Source organism: Seriola aureovittata, chromosome 17 (genome assembly GCF_021018895.1).
Source record: "Seriola aureovittata isolate HTS-2021-v1 ecotype China chromosome 17, ASM2101889v1, whole genome shotgun sequence".
Lineage (NCBI taxonomy): Eukaryota > Metazoa > Chordata > Actinopteri > Carangiformes > Carangidae > Seriola > Seriola aureovittata.
In genome coordinates, this window is record NC_079380.1 from 14,629,493 (window position 1) to 14,650,016 (window position 20,524).

Sequence of the window (20,524 nt, forward strand, 5' to 3'; positions counted from 1 at the left end):
CCACTCGTTTGGATATCTATCCCAAAGTCCAACCCCCACGGTTTTCATTTCAGGAAGAAGCTGAACTAACCAACGTTGTATCCACAGCCGCCGGATCAATGCCTTTAACGTTACAACGTTGATAAAAGATTTCGTATCGTCTGCTAGGCTGAGACAAATCACGTTTTCTATGTAGCCGACGGCCGTCCAGACCAACTGTCTATCCCGGTTTGAGACCACAAAATATGGACTGGACAGCAAGCAGCCGGGCCCTGGTGTGGTGCATTTTGGCGTTGCTTTGCTGCGCTGGTCTCCCACAAAAGGTAAGAGGGCTAACTGGATAAGCTAGCTTAACTTAGATAACATTAGCTGAGAGTTACCCGCTAAAACCCGCACCTTTAACTTAACATAGGCTGATTTTCTGACTTCAGACTCACAAGTATCATTAGTATAAGCTAAATTATGTGGCATTCAGTGGTCATTTAATGCTGTCTCTGTGCTGCGTGTTGGCTTGGCATGACAGAAGTGGGCTAACATTAACGTTAGCTTGTCGGCTAAAAGCACTCTTTTTTTTTCTTCTTTTTTTTTCTTTTTTTAAGGAAGATGTGCTTCAGAAATCTTGTAATGAACTTACTCAACATTGCGTTGTCAATATAGATAGTTTCCAGTTCATCAGTTCATCAGTCCAGTGTAACAGCTGAAGGAAACCAGTCCTCCAGAGCATGGAGATTTAGGTTTCCACCTCGTTTCAGAGTAACTTTAGCAGGTTGATTTTTAAATGCATCTCTCTGTTAGTGGACTATGAGAAATTGCTGCGTGTATGTGTTTGAACATATTTTTAATGTTTTGTTTTAAAGCCAGACACTTTAATATTTTCATTTTATCAACGCCCCCTGCCCAAGTGTCTCAGAAGCATATTGGCAAACTAGTGATTGCAAGACAAGCCATTTTATTGTTATTACCAGTAACAATTGGACCGTATACTAAAAGCAATGTAGTGATGCTGTGAAGGCTTGGTGATATGCAAATAGTTCTACTACTAAACACTTGTTATCATTTCGCAAGTCTGAACACACGTCCTGTGATTGCACTGAGCTGCAGGCCTTGAGATAAACATTGCAAAGGTTGTAAACCAGGCAGCACAACGTGATGAGTTGTGTTGATATTAACAGGGGTCTTTGATGTTGGGCTTGCTAACACATATACACATCGACATTGACATACAAATTGACAATCTCAGTAGACACATTTAGATCAAATAGTAAACAGACATAGAAGCTTGATGCAGGAAAATAGCTGTCTCTGTACTGAGGTAAAGATTAAAGGATGATTCTTACCATTACCTGTCATCCATACTTGCTTTACACATCTTGAAAGCCTTCTCTTTCAGTTGATTATATCTCTACAGCCATCTGAGGTCAGCAGGACAGAGACAGTATGTGTGTGTGCGCACCTTCTAAAGTCTCTAATTTCAGAAGATCCACGCCAATACAGGGCATTGTTACGCATGAGGATTCTTTGAGGTTAGGTTGATTAAATCATGCACAAACTGTGCCATGCCAGTATAAAATAACCACACAAACATCTAGGTTTCTGTGCAAAATGCAATGTGATGTGAGACACACACAATCTGACTGTAAGGTACCAACAACATTGGACGGGAGGTCTGTATTTACATAAAAACCTGGCAGTGATGCAGTGTCATCTAATTTATTTTCTTTACCAAAGATAACAGAGTAAAAACAGAATAAATTATACAGTGTTTGTGGTTGGTGCAAAAGTGAACTAGCTTACTTGTTGAAAATGAGCCAGATCATTAGAAAGACTTGAGGCAGAGACCATTAGCTAGTAAACCACTTGAGCTAAGCAGCAGATTAAAGTAGCTTTATAATCCCCTATAATGTCTCAGGTTCTTCTCTTAGCCTATTAAATAGTCTGTTGGTGTGTAGTGAGGGTGACAAATGATTGGCTATCTATAGATAGTGCATAAGTGTGAGAAAGAGGGAGAGATACAAGTGGAAGAGATACAGAGACGGGACTTATTATTTCTCTCTTTTCGCTGTCTCTTCTTCACAATCGAGCTACTTTTAAAGTGATCTGATTTTGCATTGTAAGAAGGATGTGCTAGTGACTAAAATCTAGCCAGACGTCTCAGGAGCAATTACTGTGTTCTTCTTAAATTATGCTCATGCCTCACTTCATACAACTGTGGGCTCTTCATAACAACACTACACAACACACATTTCCAATAATATTTTTAACCAAATTTACATTACAGTGTGTGCAATGTGTCCCTCAGCTGTAGCTTGTTGTTGTCACCATGGATATATTTTATTCCTTTCATTTTTCAGGATCAGATTGAACAATACATGATGATTTGATTAAAAGAAAAAAAAAGAAGTTGTGATCAGAGACTATCTTATCACAACAGTAGATTGGCTGTGCTTTGACTGAGTGTGCCTGAACATGGGCCAACATGTGACATCCTCCCCACCGAAGCAACACCACGCAGAGAGCAACTGATAGTGACTGTGTTGACAAGGGAGGTTGCTAAATGTCTCGCCACTGCTTTCCACTACACTACAAAAGTATGAAGCACATTGAGGAATCAGCACTCTTTGTCTGATGAGACTGAAGAAAATCTAATATCCTCAGGCCCGCTGTCTTTACACAGACCTGAAGGGAAACCTCAAATTCCCACTTTCATGCAGGACTTTAAGACCGATGGATCATCAGGCTGTTCTTAATGCTGCATTGCTCACATTTCCTCATTTACATAAAAGGAATTTTTAGAAGAACTTTGTAAACATAATTTGAAGATGTTGCTGTAATACACCCCCCATGACATGTAACCAGAGGTGTGATGAGTATTTCTTGGTTCCTGCTTTGGTTTTTGCCTGCACCCAAGGAAGCTGCAAACAGACTGCTGATTGCTGTAGACAAGCTGGTGTTGGTAGACTGTTTTCAACAAAAAAATTAAGAAACAGTTAGATCAGGCCCAGTTAGTACATCGTATAGTCAAGACTAGAAGATATGTCTCAGTAATAGTCTCACCTAGAATTATGAGATTTTGTCTCCTAAAAACACACTGTTGTCAGGACTTGTATGGTATGATGTGCTTCATTTACTCTCCTTTGAGTGTCTGATACAAATCACCAATCAATTGTTTCCTGTTTTTGAACGGAAGCTGCAAAAGCCACAACTTTACAACACGCCGTTGTTATTTTCACTCAGAGTCACCACTTCAAACTTTGAATGCATTTTTTATGCTTATACTAATTTCAAAAGTGATTAATTACATCCTCTCATATTTCATCACATTTGGCAACCATGTCCTTATCTGAAAGATTCTGTATTTATTAGCTTCTCTCCCCTTCTGCATCTCTAAATGTCACACACTGAATAAGACTACCAGTTCATCTGGCCATATGGAATACAGTCACTCACTTGTTGCTTATCGAGTCCCACCATGGTCTGATGTTCAAAATGGCGATGCCTGCGAAAAGTTACACCCCAAATGCCTGCTTTCTTTTAGGATGCAGGGCAGCTGTGTGAAACACTGTGTCAGGCTCATTTGTTTAAGACCACTTATCAAGTGATTTGTAATGAATATCAGGCAGCACAGATGAACTCTTTACCTTTCTTTGCTCCTTCAGTGACCCGCTCTGCCTGTGTTGCCACCATGTATTCAGTCTTTCATATCTTCACCCAAGCAATGCTCTTTCTTCTAAGACAAGTGATTGTAGTTTTACAGCTTTTGCCTAAACCCTGATGCTCCAAGGAGTACTGCTAAATTGCTTGTGTACACTCGGTGGGAAAGCTGCCAGTTACAGCCAGTCCTGTGTTCAGGTTGGTCTGCCATGCAAGAGGCTGTGAAGCCCTGTGACACTGCAGCCTGCTGCCAGTGATATCATGAGCATTGTAGTCTGTGTTCCTTTAAGCTATGTCTATCCTCATTGCAGAAGGGAAAGTGAAGACCTCAGAACTTGCCAAGACTTTGGTTTCGCCCAGTTCTGTTCTTATTATGTAACTCACTTACGCAATACCTAAACCATTTCTGTGTTACACACAGAATAAGGAAATGAGAGGGGAATGTCCCGATTTTTCTTTTATTAAGCTTTGTAACTCACCTCAGTCACTCTGAGCACCCGGACATTTTAAACCAGATGTCCCTGAAGCCTAACACTGTAGAATATTCACCAGTTGTTGAATGTCAGTGTCCAAAACTGGGTGACTAACAGATGTTCAGAAAGTTATTTGCTTGTGAAACCAAGAACCCTGACAGAGGTTACGCGGGGCCCGAAAAACAGATTAGTTATGATTCTCCCAGTGCAGTTGTGCGATGCTTGTGAGTATGCAGACAGCCCAGTGGGAACAGCCACAGGTGCACAATATTGACTCAAATGCTTGTTTAGGATGTGAGACTACAGCGGGGGATCTGTAGGCAAATGTGGAACGACTCAGTTTCTTTCTGTATATAGCACGAAACTTTCAGTTTATGGGGTTGTTTTGGCCTTGGTTTCTGTTTGGCCAGTTATAACAAGTGTATTTTCCCAAATTTAAGATGAAGAACATGCAGGGAGAAAGAAGAAAGCATTGTAAAATACCGCCCTTCTCAGATTGTCTGGTACTGGTCAGTTTTTGGTTTTGCCAGGAAATGCACGCTGTGTGACTAAGAGGAAACACCCTGAGTGATGGTGATTGCATTTGCTCTCCCTGCTACATGCTGAGACTTAATAGCTGTGCTGGTTTGTTTGTGTCTGGCTTAAGAGCGCTTCAACCCCCCTTCCTTATCTACTCAAAAGTGGCAAAATGCTCAGAGGAGTGTGTTAGTAATTATAAACTGGTAATCTCCATTATATGTAGGGGCTATTTGACCTGTCCCCAGGGACCTGTTCAGGGGGATTAGTCAGGGATGTTGATCAATACCGCTATGGTTCAGCAGGAGGATGAGGTCTGTCTCAGCTGCCCAGCTTTTGTAGGACTTTTGTGGTTAAGATGGCAGTTTTAGGAGTTTTTCATTCCCCAGCTGACCCTGATAGTGGGCTACTGAAAAATGCTGATACTCAGTTGGCATGTCTGTAATTTTGTAGGTAATTGGCTGCAACGTGAAACCTTTTGTCTGAAATACATATAATGTAGGTGAGCACAGATGGAAAGTTCTCCCAGCCTCCTTGACTTGTTTGGTTGAGAAACCCATGTGTATCAGTTGTAATTTGATGAAGAACAGCTTGTATCAAAGTACAAATACTGGTCAGGCTGAATTCATGTGGTCCTCTCTGGTTTGGTGGGCAGTCAGAGTTCCCCCACTGGACCTCCTCCTGCACACTGGTGCCAAAAACCATAAGAAGCCCACGGCCTGGTTATCAAGAGCAGCGTTTTTAGAATTCCATAGTGGGTGAGCACAGCAGACGTCACCGACGCTGTTGTTAATTCTGGCATAAGACGAGTCATGAGGCTGGGTCACTTAGCTGCTGTAGTGGTTTTGGGTTCAGTTGTTGTCACTGGATTTTCTTTTGTTTGATTTTCCTTTCTCTGGCGACTGTGGGTGTATTGCCTCTTTGTCCAATGCACTGTTTACGTCTTTCATATACTGAACCCAAGTGTTCTCATGTCTGGTTATATTCGCATATTTCTGAGTTGTGACGCAGCAGCCCACTATTCATCTGTGCAGAGGGAAGTTGACTCAGTTCATTGCAAAACCCATTAAAAAGCCAAACCAACCTTGTGGTGTACTGTGCCTGTGTGTTCTTTAACTGTCATTGTAAGGTACTGGTTTGAAGTTCATTGATTTGTAAAGCAGGCCAAAGTAGCATACTGCTTGCAGCAAAAGGCAAACTGCACTGGGGTGATGATGAAAACAGGCCTCTCTCTCAACAATGCAGTAACATTTGTCACACAGTGGATCTTCTGCCGGATTTCTACATATCAGTGTGTGAATAATTTCACTAGCATGCTCTAATTTCAGCATATTAACTATGGTTGGTCCAGGTGTGTGTGAAGATAAGTAATGCCTGAGTGAGTAGTGGCTGAAGACATTATTCACAACCCTGATGCAGGTGCACACATTTCAACCTAATCTGTGGATGTAAGTGGGAACATGTATGCTCACTCATGCCTGCTTAGTAATGCCTGATTTTAACTTGAATAAGTGATCATTTTGATCCACAGGTATCATAAACAACTTGTAACGACAATTTAGTGATGAGTCGTGGTGTTGTATGCGGTTGTTTTTTTTTTAAATATTAGAAAATTAATTAATTCATTCATTCATTTTTGCATTGTGTTTCTGTAGGGGTTTTGCACTGCCGGCACGGTTTCTCTTCCTGAAAGCCTGCTCTTTGTGTCCACCCTGGATGGAAACCTGCATGCTGTTAGCAAGAAATCAGGCTCTATCAAATGGACTCTGAAAGAAGGTAAGAGGAGAAGACGAGTCGACTGCAAGTCAAGTTTTTGTTTGTATGCCTGTCTCAAGGCGTGGTTTCTTATTCGGGTTACATTTCCAAAAACAAAGTGCTTTTGTGTGCTGCCACAGGGAAAACAATGACATCCCACTGCCTTTTTTCGCTCAGCACTACAACTCTCAGAGTGAGTGAGCAAGTAGAGTTCATGATGAAGTTGCACCATTGGGTGGCAGAGTGTTTTCCCATTGGCCGTTGTTCTTTCAAAATGATTTGACACAAACATCTTCTATTGTGTCATCAGGGGACATTTACAGCGAATCCACGACAGTTTTCATTTTCAGACCCCCCCTTTTTGGGGAAAAAAAAAAAAAGCAGATAGGTACTTTTTGGACAAACCTACTTTCCATGGAAACGAGCTGCCCGTACTGCCCTGTGAGTATATGTGAGCAGAGAGTAGGAGCTAAGCTAACAGAAAAAAGGCTGAAACCGGCTGACACTAGGTAGAATTCAAATACATGAATATGCTCATTAGTGTATTACGCCATTGCATGACATTTAGCGACTTTCCAGCGTGTTTTAGGTTCTTCCATTGAGGGTAAGTGCTTACAGCAGTTTCACAACAGTTTACACATATGTCCCCAATGTCACACGTTGACCATAGACGGTCCAGATAAATGCTAGGTTCTGACCTAGTCTTTTTTTCTTTTAAACCACAGTGAGTTGCTTTCTGGCGTTTGTCATTTGCAGTGTTCATTTATGTAAAGAAGGGTATGCTAAAATAGAAAAGAATCAAAGCAACTAAAGAATTTAACAAAGTGGGAACTATATCAATAATATCAATATTTTGTTGTTATTCCATTTGGTGTATTGATTTTATGTAAAACACAATCTGTGAGTTAAACATATATCATATAACTGTTTTCTAGTACTCTCTATGTTTTTTTTTTTTTTAACCACCACCATAGAGTAAGCCAGGCTTATATCGTCAATCATGACCTGTTGAGAAACAAAAAAGCTTAAGTGCACTACATCTTGTGTTTAGGCTGTACTTGAGGAAAATGCTGTGTTGCTGTTAGGCATGGAAACTGGCTAATTATTAACTGAGAAAGGGGCAAATATAGCCTGTAATCAAGGTCAGAGTGGGCAAGGGTAAGCAACTTTGCTGTAGTGTCACCTGCACACACAGAATGTACTGTGGTTACCATGTTGATGTAGGCACTATATGCTTTGAAATGAAATAAGATGGACTGAAGGGTTCCTGGAAACCATGTGCTTAAACAGTCCATAAGTTGATCTCTCTTAGAATAAGAGACATAATATAACAATTAAAGACTTTTCCTGTTTTATACATACATTTTCTCACATTTTCCTCACTGGTACCATACTATGAATTATGGTATTACGGTAGACTAAAGTGGTTTGAGGCTACAAGTCCTGGTTAGGTCCACCCAATGCCCAAATCATTAATAATCAGAGGCAGAGACTGCTCCTCCGCATCGTCTGTTTTTCTGGAAAAGCTATTGAATATAAATTTGACCAGTCCTGGACCAGGCTTTGCACACACCTGTTGTTGTGTTCCAGTCAGGCAACCATACACCCACATAATGAGGGGGAAGCAGAGATCTTTTCCCTGCACCAAGACAGTACAACTCGGTCAACATGTATGTCCTCCCACTGTTTTCTTGTCTCTCCCCATTGGCGTTGCAAACATGTGTTTGTATTTCAGCCACCCAGGCTCAACGTCTCCCTATGCAGCGCAGAAAACCATTGTTTTGTCTCCAGACTCTGCAATTACATTTAATGAATGTGGATTCTTGTTTAGCACAACAGCCATTGACCAACTTTAGATGACCCCCCACCACCACCACCACTTGCTATTGTTGACCCCTTCAGGCACCCCCACAGAGATCAGCACCATCTGGCCCACGCCCTGTATGTTCACACTGTAGGGAGATGTGTGTTTGTCTAGTGGCAATGAAGGTTTTTTAGCTCTTAGCTTAAAGACCATAGCAGTGTTTTATGATTCTTTAGCTCAAACCCATGGTATTTTAAACTTATATATAATTGCTGCCAATTTTTTCTTTTTTTTTTTACAATTTTGAATAAATAACAATTTCCCGCAGGGGATTAATAAAAGTATTTCTGATTCTGATTCTAAATATTTCCCTCCTTCCAGGCAGCTATTAGTTGTTTTTCATGCCACATGGTATAAAAATCAATTTGCAGAGACCTTAAACATAATTGGATTATTAATCCATTACAATCATAATGTAATGGATTAGAGTGAAACATGGATTAATAAGAACTGTCTGTTCTTTCCTCACTCACAACACAACAGTAATATAAAGCTTTGACAAAAATGTAGAAATAGATTAATTATGGTTGATTATGTACTGTATCTCAAAAAAGTTTCTAGTCTCTCAAGGTGATTTCAAACAAACAGTTTTAAATTCTCTACTGAATGGAAGCTGGTAGCTGCTAAAAGGATAGTATTAATTTATTGTGCATTTATTGAGGCAGTGAAATGTATGAAATTTGTAGTAAATGGGCAAAAACACGATGTGGTGTTAATCACCTGTCCCTTCCCTCAGGGAGGAAAACGTTTAATATAGCCAGATTTTACAATGCTCTTTTTAGATTTTTATCTCCAATATTGAAGATCAGATCAAATGTTTTTACTATAGCGGGATAATGGTGAAATGTGCTTTCTGCTATTCCAGTCCTTTTTAGAGGAAACAAACTAATATCTCATTACACAATCAATTTTTCTGTTCTCATGGTTGTTACATGTTTGACTGTTTCACAGAAAGCTGTTCGCCAACATGTCTGTTTGCCTTTCATGTTTGCCACAGGGGAATCCGTTTTCAGTTGGACTTTGTGTTCTGCGTGGTTGAATGTCACTAGTCTTAATGTCATTCTCTTACACAACAGCTAATGGCCACAGTTTCCATTGTTTGCTAATATTCTTGTCTATCCTGATTTGCATCTCAACTCCTTTTCGCTTTTCACAGATCCAGTTCTTCAGGTCCCTACACATGTGGCAGAGTATGTATCTTTGACTTATTTTCTGCATTGGCGACACATATGTGTCCTTGTGTTTTACAAAAGACATCGAATGCAAATGTATATGGTAACCTGTTGAGCTTGTCTTGTCTGTCACTCAAACTAATTGCTTTAATAATGTCTCCGTGCTGGTCTCGAAATGTGATGCTATCTTCTTTACTCTTTCCACCAGACCACATTTTCTGCCTGACCCAAATGATGGCAGCCTGTACTCTCTGGGAGGAAAGAACAACGAGGGCCTTACAGTAAGAGGAAATAACTTTTATCACAAATGCTAATCTCCCATCTTTAGTAAGAAACACTCTTCAGTTCCCTGTTCTAAAGAAAAACACATCCTCTCATCACATATGTGTATGTAAGCCATGCTGAAAGTAAAGCACCCTCATTCTGAAGTTGCACCTGTGGGGGAACACACAAGATGTTCCCCATATATAGATTATTAAGACATATAGGATGTTTTAGTTGGCTAATGTTGATTCTTTGCTCTCAAACAGAAATTACCATTCACTATCCCTGAGTTGGTCCAAGCTTCTCCCTGTCGCAGTTCTGATGGAATCCTTTACATGGGTAAGGCTAAATCTCAAACACTGTTCTTGCGCACTGAACACTGGCATTTGAACTGTTTGATTGTGAGATTGAACTGAATTGTGGTCATGAGTTTTCCTTATCAATAAGCGTATGCAGTCCATGTCCCAGCTTACCTAAATGTGCAGGTGTTATCTGGCCTTAACAGAAATACGTTACAGTACCTCTCTTTTCCACTCAACCTGTGGTGGTAGCCTGTGTCCTTTTGAATTTACAACAGCTAGCAGAGGATAGTGACTGTGCCATTGTTCAAAGGAAACGGGTGACATTTGCCTCCCCACAGTCATTATCAGTGCAGCTATTGTTTTCATTCAACTGAAGCTGCTGCCAGCACAAAGCATATTAGAGATGCAAAGGTCTGAAAATGCTACTGGCGTCAATTCTCACTCTTTAAATCTCATTTTAAGTCAAAGAGGCCATTTCCTAATTTATGGTTTTTTACATTCATCTGTAATGATCTGTGATTAAGTTATTATTACCACTCCTTTCAGTAACATAACCGGTGAGATGCCAGCACAACGAAGCCATGGGCTGCTTGTTTAATGATAGAATGGTAACACCCATCTCTGTGAAGGTTAAATGGCTGCATGTTATTTTGCTTGACTGGGCTTGCACAGTGTGCTCCTTTTGGTCAATTTGACAATTTCCTATAAATAGTGAAGTCAGTTTTCTTTATAATAGCCAAAATTTGTCTCAAAGAGTTTTGCACTTTGTATCATTAGACCCTTGATTTGGAAAAATATGCTGACAGGGTGGACAGACATGCAGTAGGTGTCACATTCATAGAGTGGACAAAAGTAGCAGTAATACAAAAACAATATATAGATAAGAATATGAAACTGAAATTTTGCCAAGAACAATACAAATGCTGTATTCACGGCAGAGGTGGATCATTTTGTCTGTGTGTGCTTGTCATAAACAGGTAAGAAGCAGGACTTGTGGTATGTGGTGGACCTGTTGACTGGTGAGAAGCAGCAGACCCTGACCTCCTCCTTTGCTGAGATGTTGTGTCCCTCTTCATCTCTTCTTTATCTTGGACGCACAGGTAAAAAAAAGAACCAATCAAGCAACACAAGCTCCAGCTCTCTCTCTCTCTCTCTCTCTCTCTCTCTCTCTCTCTCTCTCTCTCTCCCCCCCCCCCCATTTCCACCTTTTTTCAACCTATCCAAATCAGTTGTTGGTTTAATCTGACTAATCAACAGGCCCATTTGTCTTGCATGCTCTAACCCCAGACTGTGCCAAACCCTTATTTACCTCCCACTCATCTCTACTACTATCCCTGCCCCACCCTCATTATAACCACCAGCCCCCAATCTGTCCCTATAGTACTTAAAGTCTAAGGAAGCTGGGCTGGTAATTATAGCCCTGCAACTTGAATACTTGCTTTAAATACTTGACTTAGTGTCAAGTCAAAGCTCACTTTGTCACCCAACAGCATGTATGCTGGATTTTGTTTCACAGTATCCCTATATTTTGTTTTCTGTGAATCCCATCTTTTGAGGCAAAAGAAATTTAATACCACCTTGCATTTACACTCAGAAATAGATACTCAAAGCCTGGCTTTTGTGTATGTTATGTTGGGAAAGGAATACCAATATCTTTTTCCCGTGTGGATAAATTGCTGTTGTTCATCTCCCTGTTAGAGTATACCATCACCATGTATGACACCAAGAGCAGGGAGCTGCGCTGGAATGCCACCTATTCTGACTACGCCTCCACCCTTCCTGATGATGACACCAAATACAGTAAGACTCTTTGACACTCTGGCTCTTTTGTAGCTTTAGTTTTTGACAGACTGCTAATCCCATGTCCACTCTTTGGTCCCCCACAGAGATGGCTCATTTTGTGTCCAACGGCGATGGCCTTGTGGTGACTGTGGACAGTGAATCTGGAGATGTTCAGTGGGTTCAGAACTACAACTCTCCAGTGGTGGCCATGTATATTTGGCAGCGCGAGGGCCTCCGCAAAGTTCCCCATACTAATGTGGCCGTGGAAACCCTGCGTTACCTCACTTTCATGTCTGGAGAGGTTGGCCGCATTACCCAGTGGAAATATCCATTTCCTAAAGAGAAGAAGCCCAAGAATAAGTTCATGTAAGCAGACTGAGTGTGATGACTGACGTTTTGACAAGGCCTTCTTTTGTAGGCCTGTATTTTTATGATTGTAGCTACTTTAACATTTCTCATTTGTATCATCTTCTTAATGTTTTAAAACGATTAGGTTGTTTCTATCATTTGTACTCTTGAATACCATTCAGAGAACAAGGATTGGCCAAAAACATGTTGGAACCTTCTGTGTCAAGATCAATGTTGGATTGCTTAATTTTGGGATTGGGTCTAGACATGTAATATCTAACAATTGGCTGCTGCAGTGGCCTGGTTTCAGCTCTGGTTTTACGCAGTTTACAGTTTTCTTTTTATATATTGTTTTCACACCTGCTTCTGCTGAAAATGACAAACAGGACTTTCAGTGGTTGATCCACTGTGAAACTTTTGGCCTTTTAGGGAGGTGATGGAGAACTATTAAAATTCTTCTGAATTTTGAACACACATACTCCTGTTCTCAGGAGTATGTCTTATTTTTATTATCATTATGTATCACACTTGTCTCATACATGAAGCATGGTGTAAGGTTTTTTTTTTTACACTTAAGCACGCATTTGTTTGACTGTGTTTTACTTGTTCTCTTCCAGGGCCACTTTGTATGTGGGTAAATACTCCACCAGTCTGTACGCCTCTCCCTCACTGGTGCATGATGGAGTCACTGTGGTGGTGAGTGGCAGTTTCATGTTCATTTAAGCAAAGCATATTCCTTATCAGTAAAACATGAACATAAAACATTTGGGTTTATTAAAATTTGTGTAAGTTTTGTACTTCTCTGTACACTCTCTCTAGTAAATATATACCCTTGTTTCATGGTTTCTTAATTACTCTTATGCCAGTATGCCAGTGAGTTTGTAGGCATACATCCTGTTCCAGTTGTGTCATAGCTTGCCCCTCCTCAAGTCGCTCTACAATATTAGTTTACTGCTCTTAGATAAATATTGTTTTTGTTATGTAATCCTGTGAGACATCTGAGAGGAAATTGTGTGTGTGTGTGTGTCTCTGTAGCCTCGTGGCAGCACTTTTCCCATGCTGGAGGGTCCTGACAGCAGGGAGACTGACGAGGACAAGGAGTGTGTCATCACACCCAGCACCACTGTCAAGTTCAACTCTGCGCTACGGGAGCAAAACCGTATCAACTTCATGAGGAACTACCTGCTTCTAATAGGTAATACATGAGTACATAAATCAGACAGTAATAGGAAGAAGTTATAGTTTCACTGTAATCATTCATGCAATCAATCACGATTATGAGTTTATATTGAGAGCGTTGACTCTCATTACTGTTCATCGCATGTTGAAGTCCAGGGCCCTGAATGGTCCGTGAGAGACTGTTAGCATGAGACTGCCCTCTGCTGGATAATAAAAAGCAAACTATAGATAGTATCACAACTGCACCATCGTCGAGTCTTTGGATCAGACAAATTCCCACGATTCTGCTGCTCCCGATGATAAAGCAGATTATTAAAATGTTCACTTTTTCAGGTCATCATGAGACGCCCCCTGAAGCTCACACCAAGATCCTGGAGAAGTTCCCTGAAAGCTTCCCTCGCAATCAAGGCAACGTCATCCCACCTACCACTGACAAGAAAGTAGAGGAGGTCTGTGTCAGTGTGCGATCCATGAGATATTTTGTCAGAAGTTTTTACAGATATATTCAAGCATCTGTGCAGGTTTTCTCACTCTCTTCCTCCTTGTCGTCACTTTTGCCGCCTCTTTCCAACACGCCGTAGAAGGTGAATGATAGTGGTATGGATGACGGCCCCCCTTCTCCTCTGCCTGACACATCAATCCAAGAACCTGGGGCCAGTGGTCGCATTGTGCGTCCAGAAGCTCCTGTGGACTCTATGCTCAAAGACATGGCCACAATCATCTTCTCCACCTTCCTACTGGCTGGTTGGGTGGCTTTTGTGATTACCTACCCCAAAGTAAGTCTAACACCACCACCTAGTGGACTGCTGCATACCTACCACCATCACAGGTTGGCAGGAAAAAAACAGAAGTTGAAGAATTTTAAGAATTGTAAAAGTGTAGACGTATTAGGAGCAAAATGTATTTAAAGCATTGAAAAAAGTATTGGTATGACATTTTAATACAGTACAATAATAGATTAAAATACTAATGCATTAATGTGTTGGTAGACCTTTGCTGTTGTACATGTTTGAGGTGGAGCTATTTTTAACTACTTTATATACAGTTGGGTAGTTTACTCCAGTGCTTCCCAACTTAGGGGTTGGACCCAACAGCTGACCAGATAAATCTGGTGTTGGTGAGATGATTGATGATATAGGGGAAAAAAACAAAATTCTTCTACATACATTTGTATTAATTTTTTTTAGACTTTTTGTTCTAGTTAAGGCCCCAACCCAACTTCTTTTTGGTAGGGAGTCACAAGCTAGAAAATTTGGAAAAACCACTGGTTAAATCATGAACAATGCATTTTTATAATCTTATGTCTTTTAAGCAAAACCATAACCTGAAAAATAAATAGTAACTACAGGATAAATGTAAAATAAGTGTAGTGGAGTACAATATATCCCTCTGACATGTAGCGGGAGTAGAAGTGTAAAGTAGCTTAAAATAGAAATAGTCAAGTTAAGTACAACTACTTTAAATTGTACTAAGTGTGTGTGTGTACTTTCCTCCAAAGGTAAAAACAATATTTAGAGTCTAAAATAGCTTGTAGTAAACAAAAAGTGCTGAAGTGTTGGATGGAACAAACAATTTACTAAAAACTTCACTAAGTCACAGTTGTTATTTTTAGGGCCTTAGGCTAAGTGTCCTCTCTTGCCACAGAGTGTACACAAGCAGCAGCAGCTGCAGCACCAGGAGTTTCAAAGACAGATGGAGGAGAGGTTGGAGCTGCTCCAGAGGCAGCAGCCGTTTCCCTCTGCAGACGTGGGCTTGGGCTTGGCCCCAGACAGCGACTACCTTGAGGTGGCCCGCACTCGCTCTGAATGCTCAGACCACAGCAGCCCCAACGTCACCCCCCGCGCCTCAAACCACTCCAATCTGTCTGTGTCTGAATTGGGCAGTTCGGCCAATGAGCATGAAGATGGAGGTAAAGATTAAGAGACATTGAGACTGCATTTACAGTGATTGGTTTGTTCTTGATCTACACTTCAATACCAGTTACAGACCAGTTTTTACTTCCCTAAAATGATGTATTTCTCTTGTCAGAGGAGGACTCCAGTGTTGTCCGAGTGGGCAACATAACTTTCCATCCGAAAGAGGTCTTGGGCCATGGTGCTGAGGGCACCATTGTGTACAAGTAAGTCGAAACAGCTAGTCAACAATTATTCCTGACTTGCTAAATTGGTTAAGCACGGAAGAAATATCTCTGTATTACAATGCTGTTTTTCCATGGTTTCTCCACAAGGGGTCAGTTTGACAACCGTCCAGTGGCAGTGAAGAGAATTCTCCCAGAATGCTTCAGTTTTGCAGACAGAGAAGTTCAGCTGCTGAGGGAGTCCGACGAGCACCCAAATGTCATCCGCTATTTCTGCACCGAGAGAGACCGTCAGTTCCAGTACATCGCCATTGAGCTGTGTGCTGCTTCGCTACAGGAGGTAACGAATCGCTTAGTTACAGCAGCTTTATTTTAGTTAATGTTTTCATAATAATGCACCGACTTTTCTGTGTCATTAGCATAGAGTTGTGCTGTGAGTGAAGCAAAAAAGCCAGAATTTATAGTCTTTATTCACACAGCACAAAAACTACAAGAAAACACTTCCCATGCTAAAATTAATTTAGTGTTGTACACAGCTTTAACCTTTGTCAAAATGAGACACCCTGTTATAGTCTTTGGGCTTCACCCGATTTTTTTCTTTCATCTTTCTAGTATGTGGAGAGAAAAGATTTCAACCGTCATGGACTAGAGCCTGTCATGCTGCTTCAGCAGACCATGTCAGGACTGGCCCATCTGCATTCTCTCAACATAGGTATCCATCTTTCAAAACAAGATGACTTTCGCATTCTCATTATTATTATTATTGTGTAATAATGTAACAACACCACTGAAGTAACTGACAGCTTGTTTTTCTCCTCACCTTCATCCTCCAGTCCACAGAGACCTGAAACCCCACAACATCCTGGTGTCCATGCCAAACGCCCACGGTCGTGTCCGGGCCATGATTTCAGACTTTGGCTTGTGTAAGAAGCTAGCAGCAGGCCGCCACAGTTTCAGTAGAAGGTCTGGGGTGCCGGGCACTGAGGGCTGGATCGCCCCTGAGGTTCTCAGTGAGGACTGCAAAGACAACCCAGTGAGTAGTAGCAGCTCTCTCATGGTGCTTGTAAGTATTGTTTGTTGTCAGAATTCACAAAAGAAACACAGTGATAAACTTTTAGAAGTGTTCTCAGAGATCACTGTGCAAACTCATGATACTGGGACTAATTTGAAAAGCAGAGGATTAATACTTAATGGTGCATATAACGGCTTCTGATGGACTCCTGAGAGTGGGTTTGTTTCAGGCTATAGTATCCATTTGTCTGATAGCAGCAAAGTTAACAGAATCAACCAAATAAACCAACAGGAGAATACATAACTTCATACTGTATGCAAATGTTGTTGTGTGAAAAGTTTTGTTAAATTATATGCCACACTGTGACCTTCTCTAAGCTTTCTCCTTTTCTTTCCCTTGTAGACCTGTGCGGTTGATATCTTCTCTGCTGGTTGTGTGTTTTACTACGTGGTGTCTCAGGGAAGTCACCCGTTTGGCAAGTCTCTGCAGAGGCAAGCAAACATCCTACTGGGCACATACAACCTCGATCATCTGCAAACTGACAAACATGGTGAGAAAATTGTCTCTGATCAATTCCAGATGTGTAACAATAGTAATACAGATGCAGGTAAATGTAGATTAAGAAGAGCAGATAGAAAGAGTAGTGTGGATGACTTTGTGATTGGTTGTTAGAAGTATTCGCTATAGATGTGAGGATTGTTATTTGAGGGTAAAAATATATGAATTTTTGGAAATGATTTACAGGGGACATTGTAGCCAGAGATCTAATAGAGCAGATGTTGAGCATGGAACCCCACCGGAGGCCTTCAGCTGAGAGTGTTCTCAAACACCCTTTCTTCTGGAGCCTGGAGAAGGAGCTACAGTTCTTCCAGGTCACAGCCACTTCTTTTTTCCTCATCTATCAATTTCACTGCTCATGGTAAAGATCACATTTTTAGGCTTCCCCTGATGTGGTTTAAACATCTGCTAATACAAACCACGTCTTAATGCAGTATATTCTACCTATGTGCACACACTCCCAGGCATCTTCAAAATGGTATAAATCCACATATTTTATACTTCATGCATTTTTGACAATTTTAATTTGATTTGGTCATTAATGCCAGGTTGTTTTTCTTGGACTGTGTAAAGAGCTGATTCTTTTCAATGTTAACAACTCCAAGTACTTGGAGGATGTGTGAAAACCATCCGCTTCAGTTGATTAGTAAAATGTGAACCTGCAGAACTTCATTAATGTAATGTTGATTAAAATTCTAGCATAGCGGACTGTGCTTGCACCTTTTTTCACAGAGATGGATCCATTCACTTCTAAAAAAGATTTTTTTGTGTGTGTGTGTAATAATGTTCTGAATGAGAATAAGACTGCAGGCTGCCTGCCTGGCACATTAGTTGAAATTCACACATTTTGTGTCTTTGTGGTTTCTTGCAGGATGTGAGCGACAGAATAGAAAAGGAACCGCTGGACGGACCAATCGTGAGACAGCTAGAGAGAGGAGGGAGGGCTGTTGTCAAGGGTGACTGGAGAGAGCATATCACAGTGCCACTGCAGACAGGTAGGAGACTTGCTAAAACTTAAACAGCATGTCAAATACAAGCACCAGGAGCCACCTGTTGGAACATGGTCCTGTTTCCTGAATTGCTTGAAACATAGTATTCCTCTCACATGTTGACCAAATTAGTATTTTAGAGCTACTTAGAGAAATGCTTAGCTCCAAGCCTGATGTACATTCATAGCTGCACTGAATGCTGTATCCTTTCACCAGAAACTATTGCACTGGGTGGTTAAGTGCATCTGCTGCTTCCTGTCTGCATCGCCATCCACCTAGTATCACAAGCCTTTGATATTTTCTTGAACTGCTTCTCTTTGGATTTGCATTTAGTTGATTGACCAATCAAACCAATGGCCCAGATAGTCGGGATGAATTCTTTTATTTATTTAAACTTTTTTTTTTTTTTTTTTTTACTTATTATGTGGGTATACAGGTGTGTATGTTATTATAACGTAATGTTTTTAATTTTTCGGATGTTATTTGGATGAAACAAAAGAAGATCATGCTTGTCAGTTCATTTTTAGGATCTTAAGTTACAGGATAGAATAAAAGCACAGCTGTATCTTTTCAGGATTTCCTCTTTACTGGTGCCTTGTTGGTTAATGGAATTCAGGAATTTCTTCTATGGTTGATGCCAGGGGTTTTCTCTTTCTTTGGCAGATCTGCGGAAATTTCGGTCCTATAAGGGTGGGTCAGTAAGAGACCTGTTACGTGCAATGAGGAACAAGGTAAGAGGGTTTTCTTATGGCTATGATAAACTTTTTTGTGTTGGAGTGAAACTGGTTTCTGTTGTAAAGATTTAATGCCCAACTTTCCCTGACAGAAACACCATTACCGAGAGTTGCCTGTTGAGGTACAGGAGACTCTGGGCTCTATCCCTGATGACTTTGTCTCCTACTTCACTTCCCGCTTCCCCCACCTGCTGATGCACACCTACCTGGCCATGCGGACCTGTGCACCTGAGAGGCCATTCCTGCCTTACTACTCCACTGCAGAGCACCTTGCAAGAACACAAGTCCATTACACACACCCGGGGCCACAAGGACAAAATGAGCCATGCACTCAGCACCTGCCAACACACACATCACCACCCTCCTCACAACCCCAGGAACCTACACATTCATCACAGCCGGTGCAGGTCTGTCACATAACACCTGCTAAATCAGTGGCCTCTACGTCACCAGAAGAGCCTGTATCTTCACATTTGCCAGTTCAGACAGTGGGGCCAGCAGTGCCAGCACTGTCCGCACAGACTGACTTGCACAGTCAAACAGTGAACCCCACATTTGCCCCAGAATTGCCTACAGTTCCTCTCAGGCAAACAGCATCCACTGAAATGCACACACTGCCAAATGGTCCTTCACTGGACAAGGAACCAGTGTGAACTGGAGTCAGCTGGACGCAGCACAGACGGGAGCACTGCCTTACAGAGTGGACACAAAGTGGGACACAGTTGCTGAGCTTTGAGCTGGTGAGGACCAGGCCTGCAGTGCCTGGGATCCACTGCCAGGCGCAGCAGCTGCACCCATCTGGATTAAGTGCCTTCTGCTCACCTGGGTTAAAATGTTCCCCAACAGAACCGTCCACAAGTCTGTCTCTGCCTAGAGGAAGTCAGACACGCAGGAGAGTTTTGGTGGATATTTTCTTGTAGCTGGGCTGAGCAAAGAGATTTTTTTTTTTTTTTTTTTTTTTTTTTATAACGGCATGTCCAAAAAAAGTGTTTGTCCCAAAAATATCTGGCCACAGTTGTGGGAAACATGTCTGTATATTGTTGAACATGTGGGTAGTTTAATTGTGCAATGTTGTATTTCTGAGTGAGCCTGTTCACTGCACAGATACTGTATGTATATTTTTGTATAGACTGATTCAGAATTTGGATCATCAATGATAAATCATTTAATGTGGCCGATGTGCCTTTTTTTAAGAATATCACTGTGCTGTATGGGTACAGATCTTTAAAATTGACTATGCTAAATGTGCTTGATTCCAGTTAATGCTGCTAGACTGCTCCTCTTTTGTCAATCAAGACTATTGTGCTGACTCAGTAAGAGTGGACTGTTCCCAAAGGTGTTCAGGGTGGCATCTGAATTTAGTAGGTAATTTTATCCTCATGTGATTATGTAGTCAAATATGAGTTTAGAGGTCAGGCTGCAGAATTCTCATGTATAATAACTTTCAAGGGTGTCAAAGTGAAGTTAACGACATGCACATTAAATTCTATTTTTTTTATACTAAGATTGTGTTTGTGCATTGATCTTGATGCATCTCAAAATCGGGATGGGGAACTACAACTAAAGGCAGCACCTAAAAGAAACTGCTTACTGTTCATTTAACAAATAGTTTTATTTACAGGTGATCTAAGCAGCTGATATGTACTGTAATGTCTGGGTTAATGTTTATTGCTACAGTTCACATTTGTTAGTGTGGCTTAAAGTATATCATATTAATATATTTTAAGTATTGCTGTTCACAAGTGGGATTTTTTTTTTTTTACTGCAAGCAAATTAATATGATCTGTGATCAAAAGGACCAATACAGTAAAACTCAGGGCTGTGCGGAGCCAGAACATGTGAATTACTGTGCTCTATTCATGTTCCACC

The 20,524-nt window shown here is 41.1% G+C and overlaps 1 protein-coding gene across 1 annotated transcript; it reads left to right on the forward strand.

Moving 5' to 3' along the window:
• The first annotated feature begins 59 nt into the window (after positions 1–59).
• On the forward strand, positions 60–20,159 carry ern1 (endoplasmic reticulum to nucleus signaling 1). The gene is made up of 22 exons (XM_056400681.1): positions 60–302; positions 6,275–6,395; positions 9,395–9,428; positions 9,619–9,691; positions 9,941–10,013; positions 10,954–11,076; positions 11,675–11,776; positions 11,863–12,124; positions 12,724–12,802; positions 13,142–13,301; positions 13,619–13,734; positions 13,867–14,061; positions 14,930–15,194; positions 15,314–15,404; positions 15,513–15,702; positions 15,975–16,074; positions 16,196–16,395; positions 16,777–16,924; positions 17,119–17,246; positions 17,804–17,927; positions 18,585–18,652; positions 18,748–20,159. The coding sequence occupies exons 1-22, from the start codon at positions 225–227 to the stop codon at positions 19,306–19,308; spliced, it is 3,291 nt and encodes a 1,096-aa protein (XP_056256656.1). The 5' UTR covers positions 60–224; the 3' UTR covers positions 19,309–20,159.
• Positions 20,160–20,524: the final 365 nt, after the last annotated feature.

Bases quoted from the DNA above. Each gene is read 5' to 3' on its own strand.
- ern1 (XM_056400681.1), top strand. From the start codon at position 225: ATGGACTGGACAGCAAGCAGCCGGGCCCTGGTGTGGTGCATTTTGGCG. The intron at 9,692-9,940 runs GTAAGAGGAAAT...GCTCTCAAACAG, and splicing joins AGAACAACGAGGGCCTTACA to AAATTACCATTCACTATCCC. The intron at 17,247-17,803 runs GTCACAGCCACT...GGTTTCTTGCAG, and splicing joins AGGAGCTACAGTTCTTCCAG to GATGTGAGCGACAGAATAGA.